The sequence below is a fragment of the Alosa sapidissima genome, chromosome 12, assembly GCF_018492685.1.
Source record: "Alosa sapidissima isolate fAloSap1 chromosome 12, fAloSap1.pri, whole genome shotgun sequence".
NCBI lineage: Eukaryota > Metazoa > Chordata > Actinopteri > Clupeiformes > Clupeidae > Alosa > Alosa sapidissima.
The window spans coordinates 31,553,072-31,572,534 of record NC_055968.1 but is presented as its reverse complement, the minus strand read 5'-3'; the positions used below and the strand labels follow the sequence as shown (position 1 = coordinate 31,572,534).

Genomic DNA, 19,463 nt, shown 5'->3' with positions numbered 1-19,463 from the left:
GGTAGAGAGTGGCACCTGCGCCCATTTACGTGAGCTCCTGCCCTCTGGGCAAGCCATTCCATGGATTTATGCAGCGAAGCATGACATTTGTAAGGTACTGAAGAGCCAAGTTTTGGCTGTAATTGATGTTCTTAGACTTAGTCTCCACAGGAGTCCATCCTGTCCTATCAATATGCAGTGCACACACAAAATATTTGTCAGGCAGCAACGTCAACATAGCTTAGCAACATCTCACAGTTGGGTAATAGAGTTAGATGCTGATCACAGAGGCCAGAAGAGTTCCAAAAAAATCAGAGCTGACAGAAAATATTTTGAAAATTATTTTAATTAATTCAATGAAAATGCACTTACATTCAACATTCTGGAAGTGTTGCAGCTGTGTGTGTTTATGACCTCAGATGAAATGGAATGTGATTCAAATCTTGATGATGTTAACATTCACAGTTTCTCAGCACCTCCTATGACTCATTTTTGGATGAAGAGGATAAAACATTCATTATTCACCTTGTGAGTGTTATTGATTTGATGTGTCATGTTTTCAGAGTAACCATGTACTAGTTAAACTACTACTACTGTACATTCGATCATGGTTGCTGGGTTAATGATGGGTATGGAGGCGTACTGTTTTCATGTGTTCATGCATGCATGTAGGTGTAATGTGTGCACTTGTGTAATCCAATGTATGCTGATCATGTCCATCTGGTTTGGTCCAGTTTGGCAGAATGCAGTCAGTGTGTCTCACCAGAATGCTGACAGTGCCCTCTAGTGGATGGAACACGGCAGAGCAGCAGCTCAGGCACATGACGGAAGCCCTGGCTCTGTGCCACCGCTGCTGTGGCTACACAGACGCAGAGCCCCTCTCTGATGAGACCTGGGTGCTCCTGACACTGGAAGACGTGGCTGGAGGAGGGTCTATTCACCTGCACTACAAAAAGACCGGTAATGAGAATACAGTTTGGTTCCAAAACGCTACATCTCCATTTTTAAAAACATTAATTGTGTATTTCAGGTAATATCAATAAAATTGCAATTGTGTTGTTTTGATTGAGTAAAGATACATCAAACAACAATACCCAACTACAGTTCTACTGAAATTACTTGGAAAACAAATTGTAGAAAAATTATCCATTAAAATGGAGGATATAGCATTTTAGAACCAAACTCTTCAATTATATGTCCCTCAGCTTAGAGCCATTTGTGTACATTCTATTCAAATCACAGACATGGCACCCACTCTGAAAATGTATGTCATGTATAGCATATCAACATAGTTTAAACCAGGGGTCTCAAACTCAGATTACCCTACAGGCCTTTTTGCATTTTGGGGGGGCAGTACAAAAATACTTGAGGAAAAATCCACTATCATTCTGAAAACGGTAATTAAAACCCCTGAAAAATAGCTAGTTGCACGTTCATTTCACATCAGCCTATGTCTGTGCTTTTATCAAGTGAATGAATATGAGCAGCTCACCTGTGCATAACTTTTTGTATTTGAGGCTGACGTTTACTTTCTAAATAACTTGCCTTTTTTTGGCAGACAATATTCTCAAACTGCAGCGTAACAGCCAACTTTCAGTCATTCAGAAACGGCTCCTCATTATAGATAGATAGATAGATAGATATATAGATAGATAGATACTTTATTGATCCCCAGGGGAAATTCAAGGTCTCAGCAGCATACATACAACACAAACACATTCTTTAACAGCAGAAGAGTAATTAAAGTATATAATATAAAAACACAACTAAGCAGTAAGGACAGTAGAAGATAAAGAATATGCTAAATATACTAAAATACAAATTATACTAACACTTAATACAATATATAAAAATATACTAAAATACAAATAACAAAATTACAATTATAATTTAATAAATAAATATTATTTTATTTAATAAATTATATTACTTTTATATAAATTTACTTCTATTATTATTTATTTGCCTTTTTCTTCCCTCATCATCGTCTTTTTTTCTGGCTTTCGGTTCCACTGTCTCCGAAGTTATGCTGTTTTTCCTCTTCCCCTCTGTTAGGCTAAGAAAACTGTTGAGTATTCTTAAGAAGGAGACAAAAAAAAAAATGAAATGCAAAATTGATATGCAGGCCAGATCTCATTACAAATATAAATCAACCAAAACACCACAGTGGAATGGATTTGAGACCACTGGTTTAAACCTTGTTAAAAGAAACTAAACCCTATTAATACCGTATTAACCGCCTCCGTGTATTAACCTCATAGCTGAAGAAATTTTGCAAAATCAATGTGTAAGCCGCGGCTAATAGTTGGAAAATTATGATAAACAAGAAAATTACACTGACACTGATCTCTTCTATTGTGCAGATGTGTTTGATATGCCATTTGAGCAGCTGGCCTTGAAGTTTCCTAAAGTGGCAGCAGAGAGGATAAGTGTCAGCTACCATCTCTACTGTAAGGAGAGACCCCCATCAGGTACTAACAAGCTCTCACAGGCTCAGTGTTTTGCAGTCAAAGAGCAATTATTGAAATCCATTCACAATCCGTTCTACACACCGGTTTGACAACAAACATTTATGATAACCTGTACATTAGGAATAGTTGTGATATGGGGGATCCCTGAGGCTTGAGTTGTTTTATTTCACAAAAGAATATTGCTATTATACATCATTGGGGACCTTATGTACCAATGTTTTGCTGTCACTTTAACAAAAATGGGTTCTCACCCAGGCAAGGTGTAATTAGAACATTAGTCCAGCTATACCCAGGCAAGGTGTACTTAGAATATTAGTCTAGCTGTACCCAGGCAAGGTGTACTTAGAACATTAGTCTAGCTGTACCCAGGCAAGGTGTACTTAGAACATTAGTCCAGCTGTACCCCAGGCAAGGTGTACTTAGAACATCTAGCTGTACCCAGGCAAGGTGTACTTAGAACATTAGTCCAGCTGTACCCAGGCAAGGTGTACTTAGAACATTAGTCTAGCTGTACATGTCCATGTATTCAGCAAAACTGTACACTAAGGGTCATTCCACGTCAATTCAACCAGGGCCCACGCACTTAGGTCTCAAAAAATTCTGAAAAAATTACCAGGTGTACCTATGTTACCCAGGAGATACACTGTAATATTACTTTTATGTAAGATCAATACTTTCCAAGATACAGCCAGTTTTACAGGGGGAGGGTGGTGTCGATTTTGTTCAGCCTCTTTTTTTTGTCAAAGTTCACAAGCCCATAGTGGAAGAACTAAACCATGTATCAAATTGAAGAGAATTTAGATGCTACACCACAAACATTCTCTACTTGACTTGACGCTAAAACAGAAAAGAAAGGAAACACAAAATATTCCACAACAGTGATTTAATTAACGTTTTATCAATGTTTTTTTTTCATCTTTTCATGTTTACAACTTAGATAGACCCACCTCCAGAAATGTATCGTCAGCCACTACAACCAGGAAGGATTTGAAGAAGGCAAACAGTTTTTACCACACGGCATCCATGAGGCCAAGGTCTAGCCCTCATTCATTTTGACTAATACACTTCCACATTTCACGCGTGTCTACACCATATTGTGATATTAGTGCTAGTTTCATTATGTTCTTCCGAACAGAACCTATGGAGACCTGTTCCGGAACTCCACTCACCTGGACTACTTCAAGCGCTACCTGCGTTACAATAATACCCATGGCGGTCTGCTCTTCATCCAGGAAGTGGAACGCCTGCGTTCCATCGACCAGACTCCAAAGGGTGCCAAAATCCAGAAAAGAAAAATCCATACCATCGTGGAAAAGTATTTCCGACGGGATGATGCCAGTACTGATTTTATGCCTTCTTATAAACTCATATGGTTTTCTATGAAGTAATAATGTGTACCCATAGAGTCTGTTTATTAGTGATGGCTACAGTGAATATGTCCCTATACCATTCCTTGCAGCTGATTTCCTGCAGTGCAGTGCAGACATAATTAACAAGGTGGGCACCATGAGAACAGTGACCTGTGAGATCCTGTACACCATCCAAGATGTGGTTAACAAGTCCCTGGAGGCGGCATGGTAATCTATGAGCTCAAAAGTACAGCAGTTTAACTCAAGAGCAGTCTGTGAAGCCAAGCCTTACATCAAGTGTCTAAGTACTTCAGCAGTTAATAAGTTCAATGGACTTTTATGTCAATGTATGTCATTGTAATACTTATAGTACGTTTCAAGGTCAGTAACATGTTCTTATATGCATTGCTTGTTTTACTTGTTACGCACAGTACAGAAAATGTGATGGGGATAGTTACTGTAAAGTGCAGCGGTCTCGCTGGACTATAAAAGCAATGAAAAAAAAATGGAAAAAGCAGACTATTTACACAGCGCACTGCTATGTTTGAGTAATATTTGTCTGTACTGTTTAGGTCTGTAAATCATTTGTCTGTGATGTTTCATTTCCATGGCGCCAGGTTTAAGCAGTACCAGGACATCTTCCCCGCCTGTTCCACTGTGGTCCCTGACACCACTGCCAGAGAATCCATCATCAAAAGCAAACTGGTGAAGCACTTTGGCCTTATTTTGTCAACTTAGGAATTCAGAAATGGTTTCCAATGAGTGTTTTGTATTTTCCTATAGTCATTGTCAGTTTCAGAAATGCCTAGCTCCGGTTACAGTAACAGCAAAGTAGGAGGCCACACATGGATTGTTAAAGGGATATTCTACCATTTGGGGAAATTTTCCACCTCCCCTTGAGTTAAATAATTGAGTTTTACCTTTTCCCCAGTTCATCCAGCCGTTCTCTGAGCCTGACAGTAACACTTTTAGCTCCAGCTCATTGAATCAGATTAGACCGTTAGCTTATAGCAGAGATGCTAACGGTCAGATCTGATTCAATGAGCTGGAGCTAAAAGTGCTATTGTCAGACTCAGAACGGCTGGATGAACTGGGGAAAGGTAAAACTCAATTCTTTAACTCAATGGGAGGTGGAAAATGAGTATTTCCCCATATGGTGGAATATCCCTTTAAAGCAGAAGGTGTTAAATGTGAAAGTAACTGAATGTCAGTGTGAAGATAAAAGTGTAAAGTGATGTGGGTAGTGCCATGCACAGGAATTTCGCAAGTGCTAGATGCATTGTGCATAAACCACATGACAGTTTTGACAGTTTTTCAAGTATATTGACTGCACTGGTGTACTACCTGTATATACTACATTTCAGACGCTCAGTGGTGTTTTATGCCCCCAACGTCGTCTTCCAGGCAGCGCTGGCACCGCTGACTAAGCACCTAATCCTAAACCTAACCCCAACCCTAACCCATGCCTAACCCTAGTGCCTTTCAGGCAGTGCTGCTTTTTAAGACAACGTTGGGGGCATAAAACACCAAGGGCCCTATCATGACATTCTAAAGTCCATCGTCACTCGTCAAAAGTCTATTCAAATTTAGTAGGATGTCCAGTTCACATTGGGAGGGGTTTCGTTATCAAACGTGGAGCGCATGGCGCAACAAGGTGTTCCTAGGTTTTTTAATCAGTCATATGGGTGTGTTTGGGGCATAACATCATTTTAAACCAATGAGAATGATATCTGTCATTCCCTTTAACGGCGCAAAGCGCGATATGTCAAATAAATGCATCGGTATTTTGGCATTCAACGGCGCATTTGAAGGAGGCTGCTTGCGAGACGGTATGGAATAGTCATTCTTAAACCATGCTTTACTAAAACCTAGCATAGCCTTCACGCATTTGCACTCGTCTATTATTTGAACTCATTGGCAAAGTGAAACTAACTTCACCAAGGAGTCAGTCAACGACAAGAGCAGTTACTTTCACTATTGACTGACAATGGGTTACCACCGAAAACATAGGCTTAAAACACTTACCCTAACTTACCCGAAAGCAACACTTACCCTAATGTTGCTCAAATGACTGAATAAAACAACATTTATCCTGCAGAGGAGTTTCTTATATCTCGTGACAGTGCGTCTTCAGCTGTGCTCCATACGTGTCTCTCGCCTCTCCCCTAATCACTTTTAATCGTCATTACCAATTTGCAAATGATGGTGAATAACTACTCATCATGAGATGTACAGTATTTCGTAATATCTTTATTCTAATTATGTTTCCCATTGTAATCGTGCAATTTGTAATGCTTTACATGGACGTGCGCTGGTGTGCGTTCATGAATGATAGAAGGATGCCAATATGACTGTTGACATGCGCTCTTAAAATAGCATATGAACAACTCGCCATTGACTTCTGACCAGGTTTAGGTGGTGTATGATAGCGATTTTTAGACAACGCGCCAGGCCCCTCCCTATTGCCACACCCCTGGGCGCAATGCTTGAAATATAAACGTGCAAAATACCGAATTCAACTTTGTGCGGGTGAATAACGAACTTTACGCCATGCGCTGGTACCCAAAATACAGCCCCAAGAAACCATTTCAGACGGTTACCAGTCGGTTACAAGCTAACTGTGGCATGTATGAAACCACTCGGCCCGGGTGTAACCAAGGCAAACATCAGTGCAGTTCAGTACCTGGTTTCTTTCACACGCACCGTTGGGAATTGTGGCCAAATAGTTCAGTCTTCGTTTCATCTGACCAGATGATTTTACTTCTCATGGTCTGAGAGTTATTCAGGTGCTTTTTTGGAAACCAGATTTTGGAAATCTGTTCCCTCTACCATAAAGGTCTGATTGGTGGAGTGATGCACTGATGTTTGTCCTTCTTTACGCTTCTCATCCTCTCAAAGGAACTCTGGATGTCATTCATAGTGACCATTGGGTCCTTGGTTACCATCTGTCTCGGATTACTTAGTTTGACTGAGCGGCCAGATCTAGGAAGACTGTTGGTTGTTCCAAACTTTTCCATTTGAGAATGATGGAGGCTACCGTGCTCTTGGGCACTTACAATGCTGCAGAAATGTTCTTGTATCCTTCACTAGATTTGTGTCTTCACAGAACCCTGTGAACCCAGGTCTACAGACAATTCTCTCGACCCTTGTGGCTTGGTTTTAACTCTCACATACATATCAACTGTGAGACCATATATAAAGGGATGTGTGCCTCTCCTAATAAATTCCAGTGAATTCATTTAGGCACAGGTGGACTCCAGTCAAGTTGTAGAAGCATCTCAAGGACCATTGATAGAAGTAGGAGGCACCAGAGCTCAATTGCAAGCGTCATAACAAAGGGTCTGAATACTTATGTAAATGGAATATTTCAGTCTTTTATTTTTTATGAATTTACGAAACACTCCAAACACCTGTTTTTTGGTGGAGTGTTGGAGTATTGTGTGTAGATTGATGAGATAAAAAATGAATTGAATCCATCTTACGATCAGTCTGAAAAATAACAAAATGTGGAAAACTTGAAAGGGTCTGAAAACTTTCCGGTTGCACTGTATATACAGCACCGTAGTGATTCTGATTTACAACTCTTTCACCAGTGGTCAGGGCCAGTCCTACGCTATTATGAGCCGTGGAGCAACATCGAGCACCAGCCCCCCTCATCATGGCTTGAGTGCTAAGAAAATATACGGGTCGCGACTTAATGAACACGGGAAATTGTGGGTCCCAAAGCCAGACCAGTTAAGAACCACTGATTTAGATCAACCATACAATTGCAAGCAACCATGCCACAGCGGGCTACTGCATTAACGTCCTCATTGTCCTGCCGTAAAACTTTACGCCTCAGTATCCTCAAACTCGTCTGCCGTCTGAACGTTGAGCCAAGAACCGTATACCTGTTGTGTATTTTCTGCCTCCTTGTTTGTATTTACTATGTTGGAGGTCAAAGGTCAAGTCAATGAACACTCTGAGTGCGATATCTCAAGAATGCCTTGACATACATGCCTGAAATTTGTGTTTGTATGGACTCAAAGATGAAGTGAATTGATGTTGGAGGTCAAATGTCAAGGTCAAAAACACCTTGAGTGTTATATCTCAAGAACGCCTTGACACACAAGGTCTTTTGGTATGAGGGTTTGTATGAACTCAAAGATTAAGTGATTTATTGTTTTGTTTTTTTCAAGGAATTTCCCCACCAACATTAAGCCAGCAGCTTTCCATCCACTATTGTAATTCCTCTGGCATTACATTTCTAGTTTGTATTTACTATCCTCTGTTTATGTTCTTTTCTTTTCTGGCTACCAGATTTGTTTACAGACATTTTCCCACTATTTTAGCCTACCAAGAACATAATCAGTTTTGACCCTTGCCGATGGGCTAACATGCTACTCCCCACGGGAGAGGGGGGACATTTGATACATTTTTAAAAATAAATCGTTATCAGCCAATAGGGAAACTGCCTGAAGCAACATACAGGGCCTCTCTGTGCTGCTAAGTGAGACACAATTAGCAATGAATGCACTTAATGCAGAATAAGCACAGAAAGCATTTTTTTCTGGCCTCCCCTCCAGACCGGGGCCTGGTGCAGTTGCTCACGTTGCTACCCATCCAGAACCAGCCCTGCCAGTGGTGAAGATTGTTTTTTACCCTCTCTCTCTCTCCCCCCCCCCCCCCCCCTCTCTCTTTATTTCTGTCTCTCTCTCTGTCTTTTGGTCTCTCCATCCCTCTCCCCACAGAAAAATGTCTGGACCATTCTGAGTGGCTTCATCAAGGGTGTATGCAAGTTCAAGGCGGGTATGGCCAATACCAATACCCGTAGCGAGTTTGAGCAGTTCCTGCATCAGCAATACCTGGTCTTCTCTGACCGTAAGTACCCAGTCCACTCTGACTGCAAACACAGCAGAGAGCCTGAGAGTTGGCATACAGTGGCATAGCAAATAGTAGGCAAGATGACCAGTGGCTGTCTCTTACAGCGTGCGGCGTGAGCCGAAGTCCATCGTCACTGGACATGTCAAAGACATACACGTCCAAAGAGGACGATACCGCTCCCCTCAAGACACGCCTCATCAATGATAAGCCCTTGATTGTGGACTTCCTGGTCAATGATCTCTCCTTCTACTTGGAGTGTGAGAGGTGAGACTATGTAACATCACCTGACATCACATTCAAATAACCTTCATTCCAGGAAATGCATTTTAATTTTATATATATAAATATATGCACAAAAGAGGACCAAGCAATCTGGAGAAATTCTGTAAGGAATGTTCGAAAATCCCCTGCCTTGTATTTTCCAACTTTATGAGATGTTGTAGAAGAAGACTAAGAGCTTTACAAAGAATAAAATATAGGGCTGCTAATAATTGTGCCGCTTGTGTTTTTGTTTAAAAACAACAAAATAAATATTTCTTTCTTCTCAGAATGAATATGCTAATCTTGAAGGGTAAACCTTGTAACCCCTCACTGCTCCCCGAGCGCCGCCGTTGTAGCAGGCAGCTCACTGCGCCGGGATTAGTGTGTGCTTCACCTCACTGTGTGTACACTGTGTGCTGTTTGTGTTTCACTAATTCACCGATTGGGTTAAATGCAGAGACCAAATTTCCCTCACGGGATCAAAAAAGTATATATACTTATCCTATACTTATATACTTAAACATTTTTCCTCATTGTTTTCATTGTGAAACTAAGATAAAATGCCAAATAATTCTTTATGACTTTTTTTTTACTCATCTTTATCAGGGGCGCCAATAAATATTCATAAATAATAATACTGTAAACTAATATAATATCGTTATTCTTTTGCACAAAACCATATGGACATACAGATATCATATATCAGACCTGATATGTGAATAAATTCCCTCTCTCCCTCCTTCTCTCTCTTACGACAGTATAGTATATATAGGCCTACTCTTTTGAGAGAAATTTGACAAACATCAATAGTGTCATCTTGTTACTACCGTATTTACTTACAGTTTTATAAAATACTGTAGTACTCATAGACTGTAAAATATAGTGGCACTGTACTGCCATGGCTATCCTTCCCTTTGTTAGCAGAAAATGCACCTACCATCTAATACGGGAACATGTATCTCTATCATCCTCAGGTTATTTGTATTGTATGTAGGTATCATTAAATGATTAAAAGGTGTTATTAAATTATTGAAAGGTATTATTAAATGATTAAACGGTATTATTAAATGTTACTCCAAGATCTTTTGCATTGTGGCTTGATTTGTGCCTTACTCAATGATGCACTTATTAGAGGGGATGCATCCCCTCTATTGAAATCCTGTGACTTCTTCTTCTCATTAGAGGGAATGCATCCCCTCTATTGAAATCCGGAGTCTTATTACAATGCATGAAAATGCACTGTACTGTTCTTCCTAGGCAACTTCTTCTTATTACAGTGCATGAAAATGCACTGTACTGTTCTTCCTAGGCAACAACTTATTACAGTGCATGAAAATGCACTGTACTGTTCTTCCTAGGCAACAACAACTTCTTTTTCTTATTAGAGTGCATGAAAATGCACTCTACTGTTATCCGAATTATTCTTAATATTATTATTATTATTCTAACGCTTTTTGTGCGTTTAATACAGCTTCAACCGTTTAACTTAGAAAAACTTTTTAAAAATCCCCATAGACTTAACATTGTTGATTGTGACATCATAATACGCCCGTTAAGCAATTAGAATCCTATGGCAGGTGTTCAGGCCAGCTGGATCAACTGCCAGTCTCAGGCTTTAAGCATACAAACTGGTCTTATTAAGACTACACATCCTGTTCAACTGCTTCCTCTGCCAAAAAACTGTTTCAAAATAAAAGTCCTCACTACAATATTTCACTGTTAAACAATTTAACCCTTTAAACCAGACATGTGGACTTGAGTCACATGACTTGGACTCGAGTCATGATTTTAATGACTTCAGACTCGACTTGGTAAAATTCGGCATGACTTGCGACTCGACTTGGACTTGCATACTATTCACTCGAGACTTGACTCGGACTTTGCCTCTTTGACTTGTAATGACTTGACATGTCTTGAGTCAAACAATACATTTCCTGATCGTGGACCAGTCACCCCAAAGATGCTTTCACTTCCGCGACGAAAAAACAAAACACATAGTGGACACAAACGGCAATGCACAGTGCAGTGCTGCTGTTACCACCATGCATCACGCACTGTGTGTAGGGCACCAAGAGACAGAGAAAGGACCAACATCATTGTTGATGATGATTGATATCTCCTTTTAAATATAAGAAACGTATAAAAGGAAATCATGAAGGCAACAAAGACGAGATTAGAGGAAATTGCGGATTTATTCGGTCCTCACTACTGTTATAAACTGTGAGAGCCAGGGCACTTTGACATAGGCTGCACTCACTGTGATTGGGAAAATGGAAAAGAATATAAAGTTGTCTTTGCCTTTGTGTAATGGAACTGGTGAGTCTTGAAGTCTTCAATAATTCGTTTACATGAAGCACATGATATTATACCGATTGAAACACATTCCACTTAGCTAGGTGCTACTGGCTACCAGGCTCATAATTCACTTTTAATTGCAAACAGAAAATGTCTAGCAAGCATCATGTCATTACATGCTTTTATTTCCAAAGGAATAAAAGCTGTTTGTGCCAACCTAATATCATGCTTACTGTTAATATTGTGCTATACATGTAGCACAAACAATGTTAGAGTTTGTGGACTAGCCATAGGCTATATTTGAACGGAGCTAAAAAGATCATTAGGAGAACGTGTGGACAGTGGCACACAATGGGCTAAAAGTGACAGTGCATCATTTACAAATAAGGTAAACAGCATCACATACTTTAAAACAAAATTACTGTGTCATTATTATCATTTAAATAATATAGAAGTGTTTTATTTTTACCTTTGTGGTTACTCAGTAATTTTGTGATTTATGCTGTATTTAATATGCCATAAGAAGCTTTAGTATTTAGGGAGAAAATGTAGGCTACTTTTTAACCGCAATTAATCTAGATTAATTCATTTCAAAAATATGAGGTTAATTAGTTATTTTTTAATCGTTTGACAGCCCTAATAAAAACGTAAAATATTTAACCGCAGCAATTTACTAATGTAGCCTATGTGACGATTCTTCTCGTCACCATTTATTGTAATCATTAACCATGACCTTGGCTTCCCTTATGAGTTGCCACTGGCAGACAGTCTAATAATTGTTTGCAGGCAAATCTGTGGCCTATCGCAGTGAAATGCCATCAGTAAAATTATTACTCATCCTTACAGTGGATGCCGCAATTTGGAAAAACAATATATATTTGCTTCTGTGCTGAGTGTCATGTAGCTATCCATTTCGTACAGATTACTCAGGTATGCTCAGGCGTAGGCTATATTTCACAGGTATGCACATGCATATATCGTAAAAGATTTCATGACAGAACCATTGAACATATTTTAATCTGTATTTATAAAAAAAATACTGTAGATTAGATTGATGTGTTAAAATTATGATCGATTGTCTAATAATGTCATTATTAAGTGAAGAGTACCTGATGACTTGTTCAGGACTTGAAAAAGATTGGGACTTGGACTTGGACACGACTTGGCTTTGATGTGACTTGGACTTGGACTCGACTTGCTCTTCTCTGTCTTTACTTGGGACTTGACTTGGACTTGGAAATTTTCAACTGTTCAGCCATTGTAACTGTTACTTGTCATCAACTATGACTCCTACCCACTGTAGCTAGTTAGCATGGTTAGCATAGTTAGCATGTTAACATTGTTAGCATGCTAGTTAACATTTTTAGCATAACTGCTAAAAATGATTAGCTAGGTTAGCTAAGTCACATGGTTAGCATAGTTAGCATGTTAACATTGTTAGCATGCTAGTTAGCATAACTACTAAAAATGATTAGCTAGGTTAGCTAAGTCTCATAATTAACATAGTTAGCATGTTAGCATTGTTAGCATGCTAGTTAGCATAACTACTAAAAATGATAAGATAGGTTAGCTAAGTCACATGGTTAACATAGTTAGCATGTTAGCATTGCTAATATAGTTAGCATGTTTAGCAAAACTGCTAGAAAACATTAGTTGGCTAAGTAGCATGGTTAGCATAGTTAGCATGTTTATCAAAATTACTAGAAAACGTTAGCTAAGTAGCATGGTTAGCATGTTAGCATTGCTAGCACTGCTATAAAACATTAGCTAAGTAGCATGGTTAGCATAGTTAACAATCTTAGCATAACTGCTAACAAACATCAGAGCCATTCCAACTTTCAGTTATCGTCAAATATCTACCTATACACAGCCATTAAACTATTTGAATATCAACATTCATTAAACTGCTAGAAAACGTTAGCTAAGTTAGCTAAGTAGCATGGTTAGCATGTTAGCATTGCTAGCACTACTATAAATCATTAGCTAAGTAGCATGGTTAGCATAGTTAAAAATCTTAGCATAACTGCTAGCAAACATTAGAGCCATTCCAACTTTCAGTTATTGTCAAATATCTACCTATACACAGCCATTAAACTATTTGAATATCAACATTCATTAAACTTCCAGTCTGTCAACAACTTTTAAACTATTTACCTTCAACTTTTAAACGGTCTACTTTTAAACTATCATTAAACTATCTATTAAACTAGCTGTCTATCAACAACTTTTAAACTATCTACTGTCTATCAAGAACTTTTAAACTATCTACATTCAGCTTTTAAACAGTCTACTTTTTAAACTATCAACTTTTATTAAGCTATGCAACCGCCATGTCTATCCTAGCATCACCGTAGTAACCATCTCTGTATTATCTGTTTTAACTATACATGATATTTTACATTACAACTTAAGCATTTTCATGCACTGGTAATTCCTTGGAATTGCATTTCTAGTTTTTCTTATTATTATTATTCCGCTTACCACTTTTTCCATACGCAATTTCTCTTCAACAGTTTAACTTAGAAACTTCATTCAAACGTTGTAACGTAGGTCTTCAAACGTATCAGGTTGCTATGTCTTTTCAACTTTGAAACTTTTATACTTTTTAAACTATTAAAGAAAAACTTTTTAAAAATCCCCATAGACTTAACATTGCCGATTGTGACATCATAATACGGCCATTAAGCAATTAGAATCCTATGCCAGGTGTTCAGGCCACCTGCAGCCTCAGGCTTTAAGCATACAATCTGGGTCAATTAAGACTACACATCCTATTGAACTGTTTCCTCTGCCCAAAACTGTTTCAAAATAAAAGTCCTCACTACAATAATCCACTGTTAAACAATTTAACCCATTAAACTACTGAACTTTTTCCATTCAACTTTTAAACGGTCTACTTTTAAACTATCTATCTATTAAACTAGCTGTCTATCAACAACTTTTAACTTCTCATCAACTATCCTACCCACTGTAGCTAGTTAGCATTGTTAGCATAGTTAGCATGTTGGCACAATTAACATTTTTTGCAAAACTGCTAGAAAACATTAGCTAAGTTAGCTAAGTAGCATGGTTATCATAATTAGCATGTTAGCATTGCTAGCATGGTTAACATTTTTAGCAAAACTGCTAGAAAACATTAGCTAAGTTAGCTAAGTAACATGGTTAGCATAGTTGGCATGTTAGCATTGCTAGCATGGTTAGCATTTTTAGCAAAACTACTGGAAAACATTAGCTAAGTTAGCTAAGTAGCATGGTTATCATAATTAGCATGTTAGCATTGTTAGCATGGTTAACATTTTTAACAAAACTGCTAGAAAACATTAGCATGTTAGCATTTTAACATAGTTAACATTTTTAGCAAAACTGCTAGAAAACATTAGTTAAGTTAGCTAAGTAGCATGGTTAGCGTAGTTATCTTTGTTAGCATAGTTAAAATTGTTAGCTACAACTTTTAAACTATACATTCAACTTTTAAACTGTCTACTTTTAAACTACCATTAAACCATCTATCTATTAAACTAGCTGTCTATCAACAACTTTTAAACTATCTACATTCAACTTTTAAACGGTCTACTTTTAAACTATAAACTTTTATTGAGCTATGGAACCACCATGTCTATCCTAGCATTACCGTAGTAACCATCTCTGTATTATCTATTTTATTTAACTATACATGATATTTTACATCTCAACTTTTGCATTTTCATGCACTGGTAATTCCTTGAAATTGCATTTCTAGTTATTATTATTATTTTTCTTTTTACCTTTTTGTGCACGCTATTCAGCCCAAACCGCTTAACGTACAAATTTGGTTGAAACACCGTTCCGTAGATCTTCCAAGGCTTTACCGTCCTATCCGTTTTTCATTTTTGAGATATTTGTAATTAAAAGTGTATTTTTCCCCCATAGACTTGGGGGGGGGGGGGGGGGGGGGGGGGGCGGCTCTAATGTCATAATAGAGCCAGCTGCGCTCGTTAAGTAGTTCTCAGAGCAGTTCCCAGGCTAATCAGAACACTGGCACAGGTGTCACCTGTGAGGAATCCAACTGTCTCGGCTTCTAAGCATACAATCTAGCTCTACCTGAACTACACATCCTGTTAAAGTGTTTCCTGTGTGTCAAAATAAAAGTCCCAGCCCTATCTCATAAATTAAGCATTATATCTCCAGAACGGCTTGACGTACATGCTTCAAATTTGGTACGAGTGTTTTTATGGACTCAAAGATGAAGTGAGTTGATGTTGGAGGTTGAAGGTCAAATGTCAAGGTCAAAAACACCTTGTGTGATATCTCAAGAATGCCATGTCACACAAGATTCAAATTTGGTTACTCCAAAAACACCTTTGCAGGTATCACAATTACCCTACCAACCAGCTAGCAGCAAGCTCAACAGCCCCACCAACACCCTAACCAGCAGATTGCATCCCCTCGTGTAATTCATCGGAATTGCATTTCTAGTTGTTATTGTACTCTACCTTTTTTAAATTGTTCCTAGAAATTTTGAGAGAATTGCTTTAAAAAGCTTAAACTGTTTACCATGTTGTTAGTCGCTTTGGCTAAATATGTGTCAGCCAAATGTAATGTAATGTAATGTAATGTAATATTTGTAAATTGCTTTGGCTAAAAGCACATCTAAATGAACACATGCAAATGTAGGTATGTATGTTTGATGTAGGTTCCGGAGCCTGGCAGACTCTGGCAAAGCTATGGCGGTTGCCGGCTTGTACGGGGAAAACGACTATGCCATGCTTCACCAGAAGGCTGACATGATCATCAAACTCTTCCTCAAGTCTGAGTTCTCGCCTAAACTTAGGGTAGGTGACCGTTTACCTATCATGGTGTAGGGTGCTGTGCTTGGTATGACCAGAAGGGGTCACCATTACATAAACTTATTCTTGCTGATTGCTATTCTGTGATGTACTGAGATTTAAAACATTTTTTAATCTTTCAGATCTTCCAAGGTATGATGAAAAAGTGACAAAATATTGGGATAGTGAAGACTGTTAAAACGACTTTTGATGATGTAAGAGAAATGAGTGATGGCACTCTCTTTCCAGATAAACATCGCCGAGTTCCAAAGAGACAGCATCCTTCAGCTCTTTTACTCTGGCCGGGTGGACCGCACCCTCTTCTACCTGGCCATCGTGACCGTCTTCCCCATTCTGATGATCTGCTGGAAGAAGTACGCCGTCTCTTTGTTCACACGTGTGGAGGCTCTCGGCTCCAGGCTCTGTAATCCTTATTAGCATAGCAGCATATATGACATTACATTACATCTTGACTGACAAATTTATATAATAATATACAAATAAAATTGAATTGAAGTGTCTTGATTGATAGCTTTAGTTGATTTTAGGTGAGATGTATTCTTTTGTACTCATTACCTATCCCCTCCCCCTTGAAATTCCCCTGGGGATCAATAAAGTGTCTATCTATCTATCTATCTATCTATCTATCTAGGTTTTGTGCACATCGGGTTATGAAGAAACTGTTTGGGGAGAAAGCAGTGAAGACGCCGAAGATGGGGGGACAGAAGGCGGCCAATCCCGAGGCCTCTCCAGACCACTTGGAGGTTAAGGACATTAAGGACGACTGGTACCATAAAGTCAAGACCATCGTATCCCTGACTGGTGAGTGCGCATCCAGACACAGAAAGAAAGTTTGCCATTGTAGGAAACTCACTCTGAGATTGAAGCAACGACAATGGCTTCAATCTTACAATGGCTTCAATCGTGATTAGATTCAACTTTATTGTCATTGTGCAGAGTACAAGTCCAGAGACAACGAAATGCAGATTTCTAAATGATATGTTTTCTTTTATTGTTTGTGTGTGTGTGTGTGTGTGTGTGCGTGTGCGTGTATGTCTATGGTGGTGTTTTTCAGATGAACATACCATTGTACGCTTCACTGTTCAGCGAGGCCTCAAACTGATCGTTCCACAGAACAAGGTTTACATGAAAGGTAACCAGTTCACGCCCTCACCAAAACTGACCACCGCACTTTAAAGAGCACAGAAGATATCATCTGATTGTAGTCATTTGTTATGATTCAATAACAGTATATTTGTATAGTGAAAGCACTTCTGTCTTTGTGGGCAGAGTGCCCAGGCAGTGACTTGCTGTCCAAGATTCCCAGTGGGCACCGTGGGCTGCCGGCATTTGGAGCGCCAGAGTGAGTACATCAGAACTCAGACACTGCACGCACGCACGCACACACGCACACACACAAATACAGTGTAATCCCCCCCCAAAAAAACAAAACCCCAAAAATCCCCAAAATTTTAAATGTAACACTATTTATATAGCACATTTTAAACAACAGAAGTTTAAATAAGGACAAGGATATACTCTTTAAATATTTTTGGTTATTCATTTTATTTAAATTGTTGGTGTGTGGATATTATGATAGCCTGATGATATTGTATGTTTGTGGCATCCTCTACTCTTATGCCCTTGATCTAGCATACTTGAATACTTGATATTCTGCATTTTGTACTTTCATTGTCAGAATCAGTTACTGATTCATTTGAAATATTTCAACTGTTTAAAAGATAATGTGGATTGAAAATTGCACTGGTATCAATAATACATTTTTTTATACTTTGTAAATGTATTAAAGCATTACACAAAATGTGTTATTGATACCAGTGATACCAATATGTGTAAAAGCTGCAAGGGTCTCATAGAATATATTTTATATGATAGTGCTTTATTTCATTTCTTTTCTCTGGAATTGTAGAAATCTTAGCTTTACCATTAAAAATAGTCCAATCTCATGTTTTTTGTATGACTTTGTGAATATGAATGTGTGAGAGTGTCCGTATTTTCACATTCAAATAGTCTCTTGCTCTTCTTCTCTCCTTCCTTTTATCTCCCTCTCTCCTTCCTTCTTCCTCTCCTTCTTTCTCTCCCTCTCTCTCTTTTCTTCTCCCTCTCTCCTTCCTTCTCCCTCTCTCTCCTTCCTTTTCTCCCTCTCTCATTCCTTCTCTCCTCTCTCCTTCCTTCTCCCTCTTGCTCCTTCGCTCACTCTCTTGTTAGTTTTGCATTATCAGAAGTTCAGGTGTTCTAGTCAGGGTAGTTCTTTTTTGAGTGTGTATATGTGTGAGTTTGCCAAAGTACATGCATAATCCTGATTTCTCTCTCTCTGTCTCTCACATACACACTCTCTCTCTCTCTCTCTCTCTCTCTCTCACTCTCGCTGGTCTCTCTCTTTCTCTTGTTCCAACACCCCCCCCCTCTCTCTCACTCCCTCTCTCTCTTTCTCTCCTCTCTTTTCTCTCTCTCTCATCACCAGTTCCCTGGGGCTGGAGGCCCCTCCTCAGAAGCAGTCCAGGTGAGCTTTTCTTGCTCTATTCACACGGGACGGCATGCAGCCGCACTCTTTCCTATGCCCTGTCAGGCACCTCGGTGAAGGTGGCAAACACGCTAAAGCAGCCTAATGAGCATCAACACACACACACACACACACACAAACACATACACATACACATACACACATACACACATACACATACACACACACACACACACTCACACACACATATATAGGCACACACACGTCTGTGTGAATATGTAGACACACACACACACGCACTTGTATCGTGGCACATTTGCACCATGTCTCTGTGGAGATGTGCTGGTGATAAGAGCCAGCGTGTGTGTGAAAAGCAACACTCTCACACATCTCGCATAGTTCTTTTAACACGGCTTCAGCTTTTCGTTAGCAGGCAGCGGGTGGAATGAAAACAAAGACAGAATACAAATTATCTTAGCAGCGAGAGTTCTTCAGCTGAATTCTCTGTGGCTCTTATGTTGTATCACCCTCCTTTCTCCGTTATCCAGTAATACCCACCTCCAACATCCAGAGGGCGCCCCTGCATCAGGAGTAAGTTTGTTGTCTGTTGCTGAGGAGCTCTAGGCAAAGAGACAGCCACTATCATTTCAAACGAGCACAAGGAATAAAAGTCATCTGCAGCAATTGTGTAGATGTTAATTGATTTTTTTGGGCATCAACTTTTTTTTTTTAGACAGATTATGGAGTTGGGTCATTTTGTATAGGTACAATATAGCAGGTCCATGTTTTCCTTTCATGGAATAGTAGAAAATATGGGGTCCATTGATGCTTCCTGTGCTTTGTAGCAGCAATCCATTGTAGTGGTCCTTTAACCTCAGAGAAATGACACTGAGTGGGGACACCCATTACTGGTCAGTTTGCTCCTTCAATAAGCGCGGTAATTAGCTCATTTATG

The 19,463-nt window shown here is 39.2% G+C and overlaps 1 protein-coding gene across 2 annotated transcripts in view; it reads left to right on the top strand.

The window, feature by feature from the left end:
- LOC121678378 (regulator of G-protein signaling protein-like) overlaps positions 1-19,211 on the top strand; it is a 23,766-nt gene extending 4,555 nt beyond the window's left edge. For both annotated transcript variants that reach the window (XM_042057881.1, XM_042057882.1), the window contains exons 7-23: positions 1-94; positions 445-507; positions 714-939; positions 2,343-2,450; positions 3,388-3,484; positions 3,586-3,788; positions 3,910-4,027; positions 4,417-4,504; positions 8,530-8,659; positions 8,767-8,926; positions 15,891-16,029; positions 16,273-16,397; positions 16,676-16,845; positions 17,099-17,176; positions 17,314-17,386; positions 18,509-18,547; positions 19,057-19,211. The exon at positions 1-94 is cut by the window's left edge and continues 895 nt beyond it. In XM_042057881.1, the coding sequence (XP_041913815.1) occupies positions 1-94; positions 445-507; positions 714-939; positions 2,343-2,450; positions 3,388-3,484; positions 3,586-3,788; positions 3,910-4,027; positions 4,417-4,504; positions 8,530-8,659; positions 8,767-8,926; positions 15,891-16,029; positions 16,273-16,397; positions 16,676-16,845; positions 17,099-17,176; positions 17,314-17,386; positions 18,509-18,547; positions 19,057-19,132 (1,987 nt within the window). In that variant the 3' untranslated portion in view covers positions 19,133-19,211. The remainder of the gene's footprint in view (positions 95-444; positions 508-713; positions 940-2,342; positions 2,451-3,387; positions 3,485-3,585; positions 3,789-3,909; positions 4,028-4,416; positions 4,505-8,529; positions 8,660-8,766; positions 8,927-15,890; positions 16,030-16,272; positions 16,398-16,675; positions 16,846-17,098; positions 17,177-17,313; positions 17,387-18,508; positions 18,548-19,056) is intronic.
- The last annotated feature ends 252 nt before the right edge of the window (positions 19,212-19,463 follow it).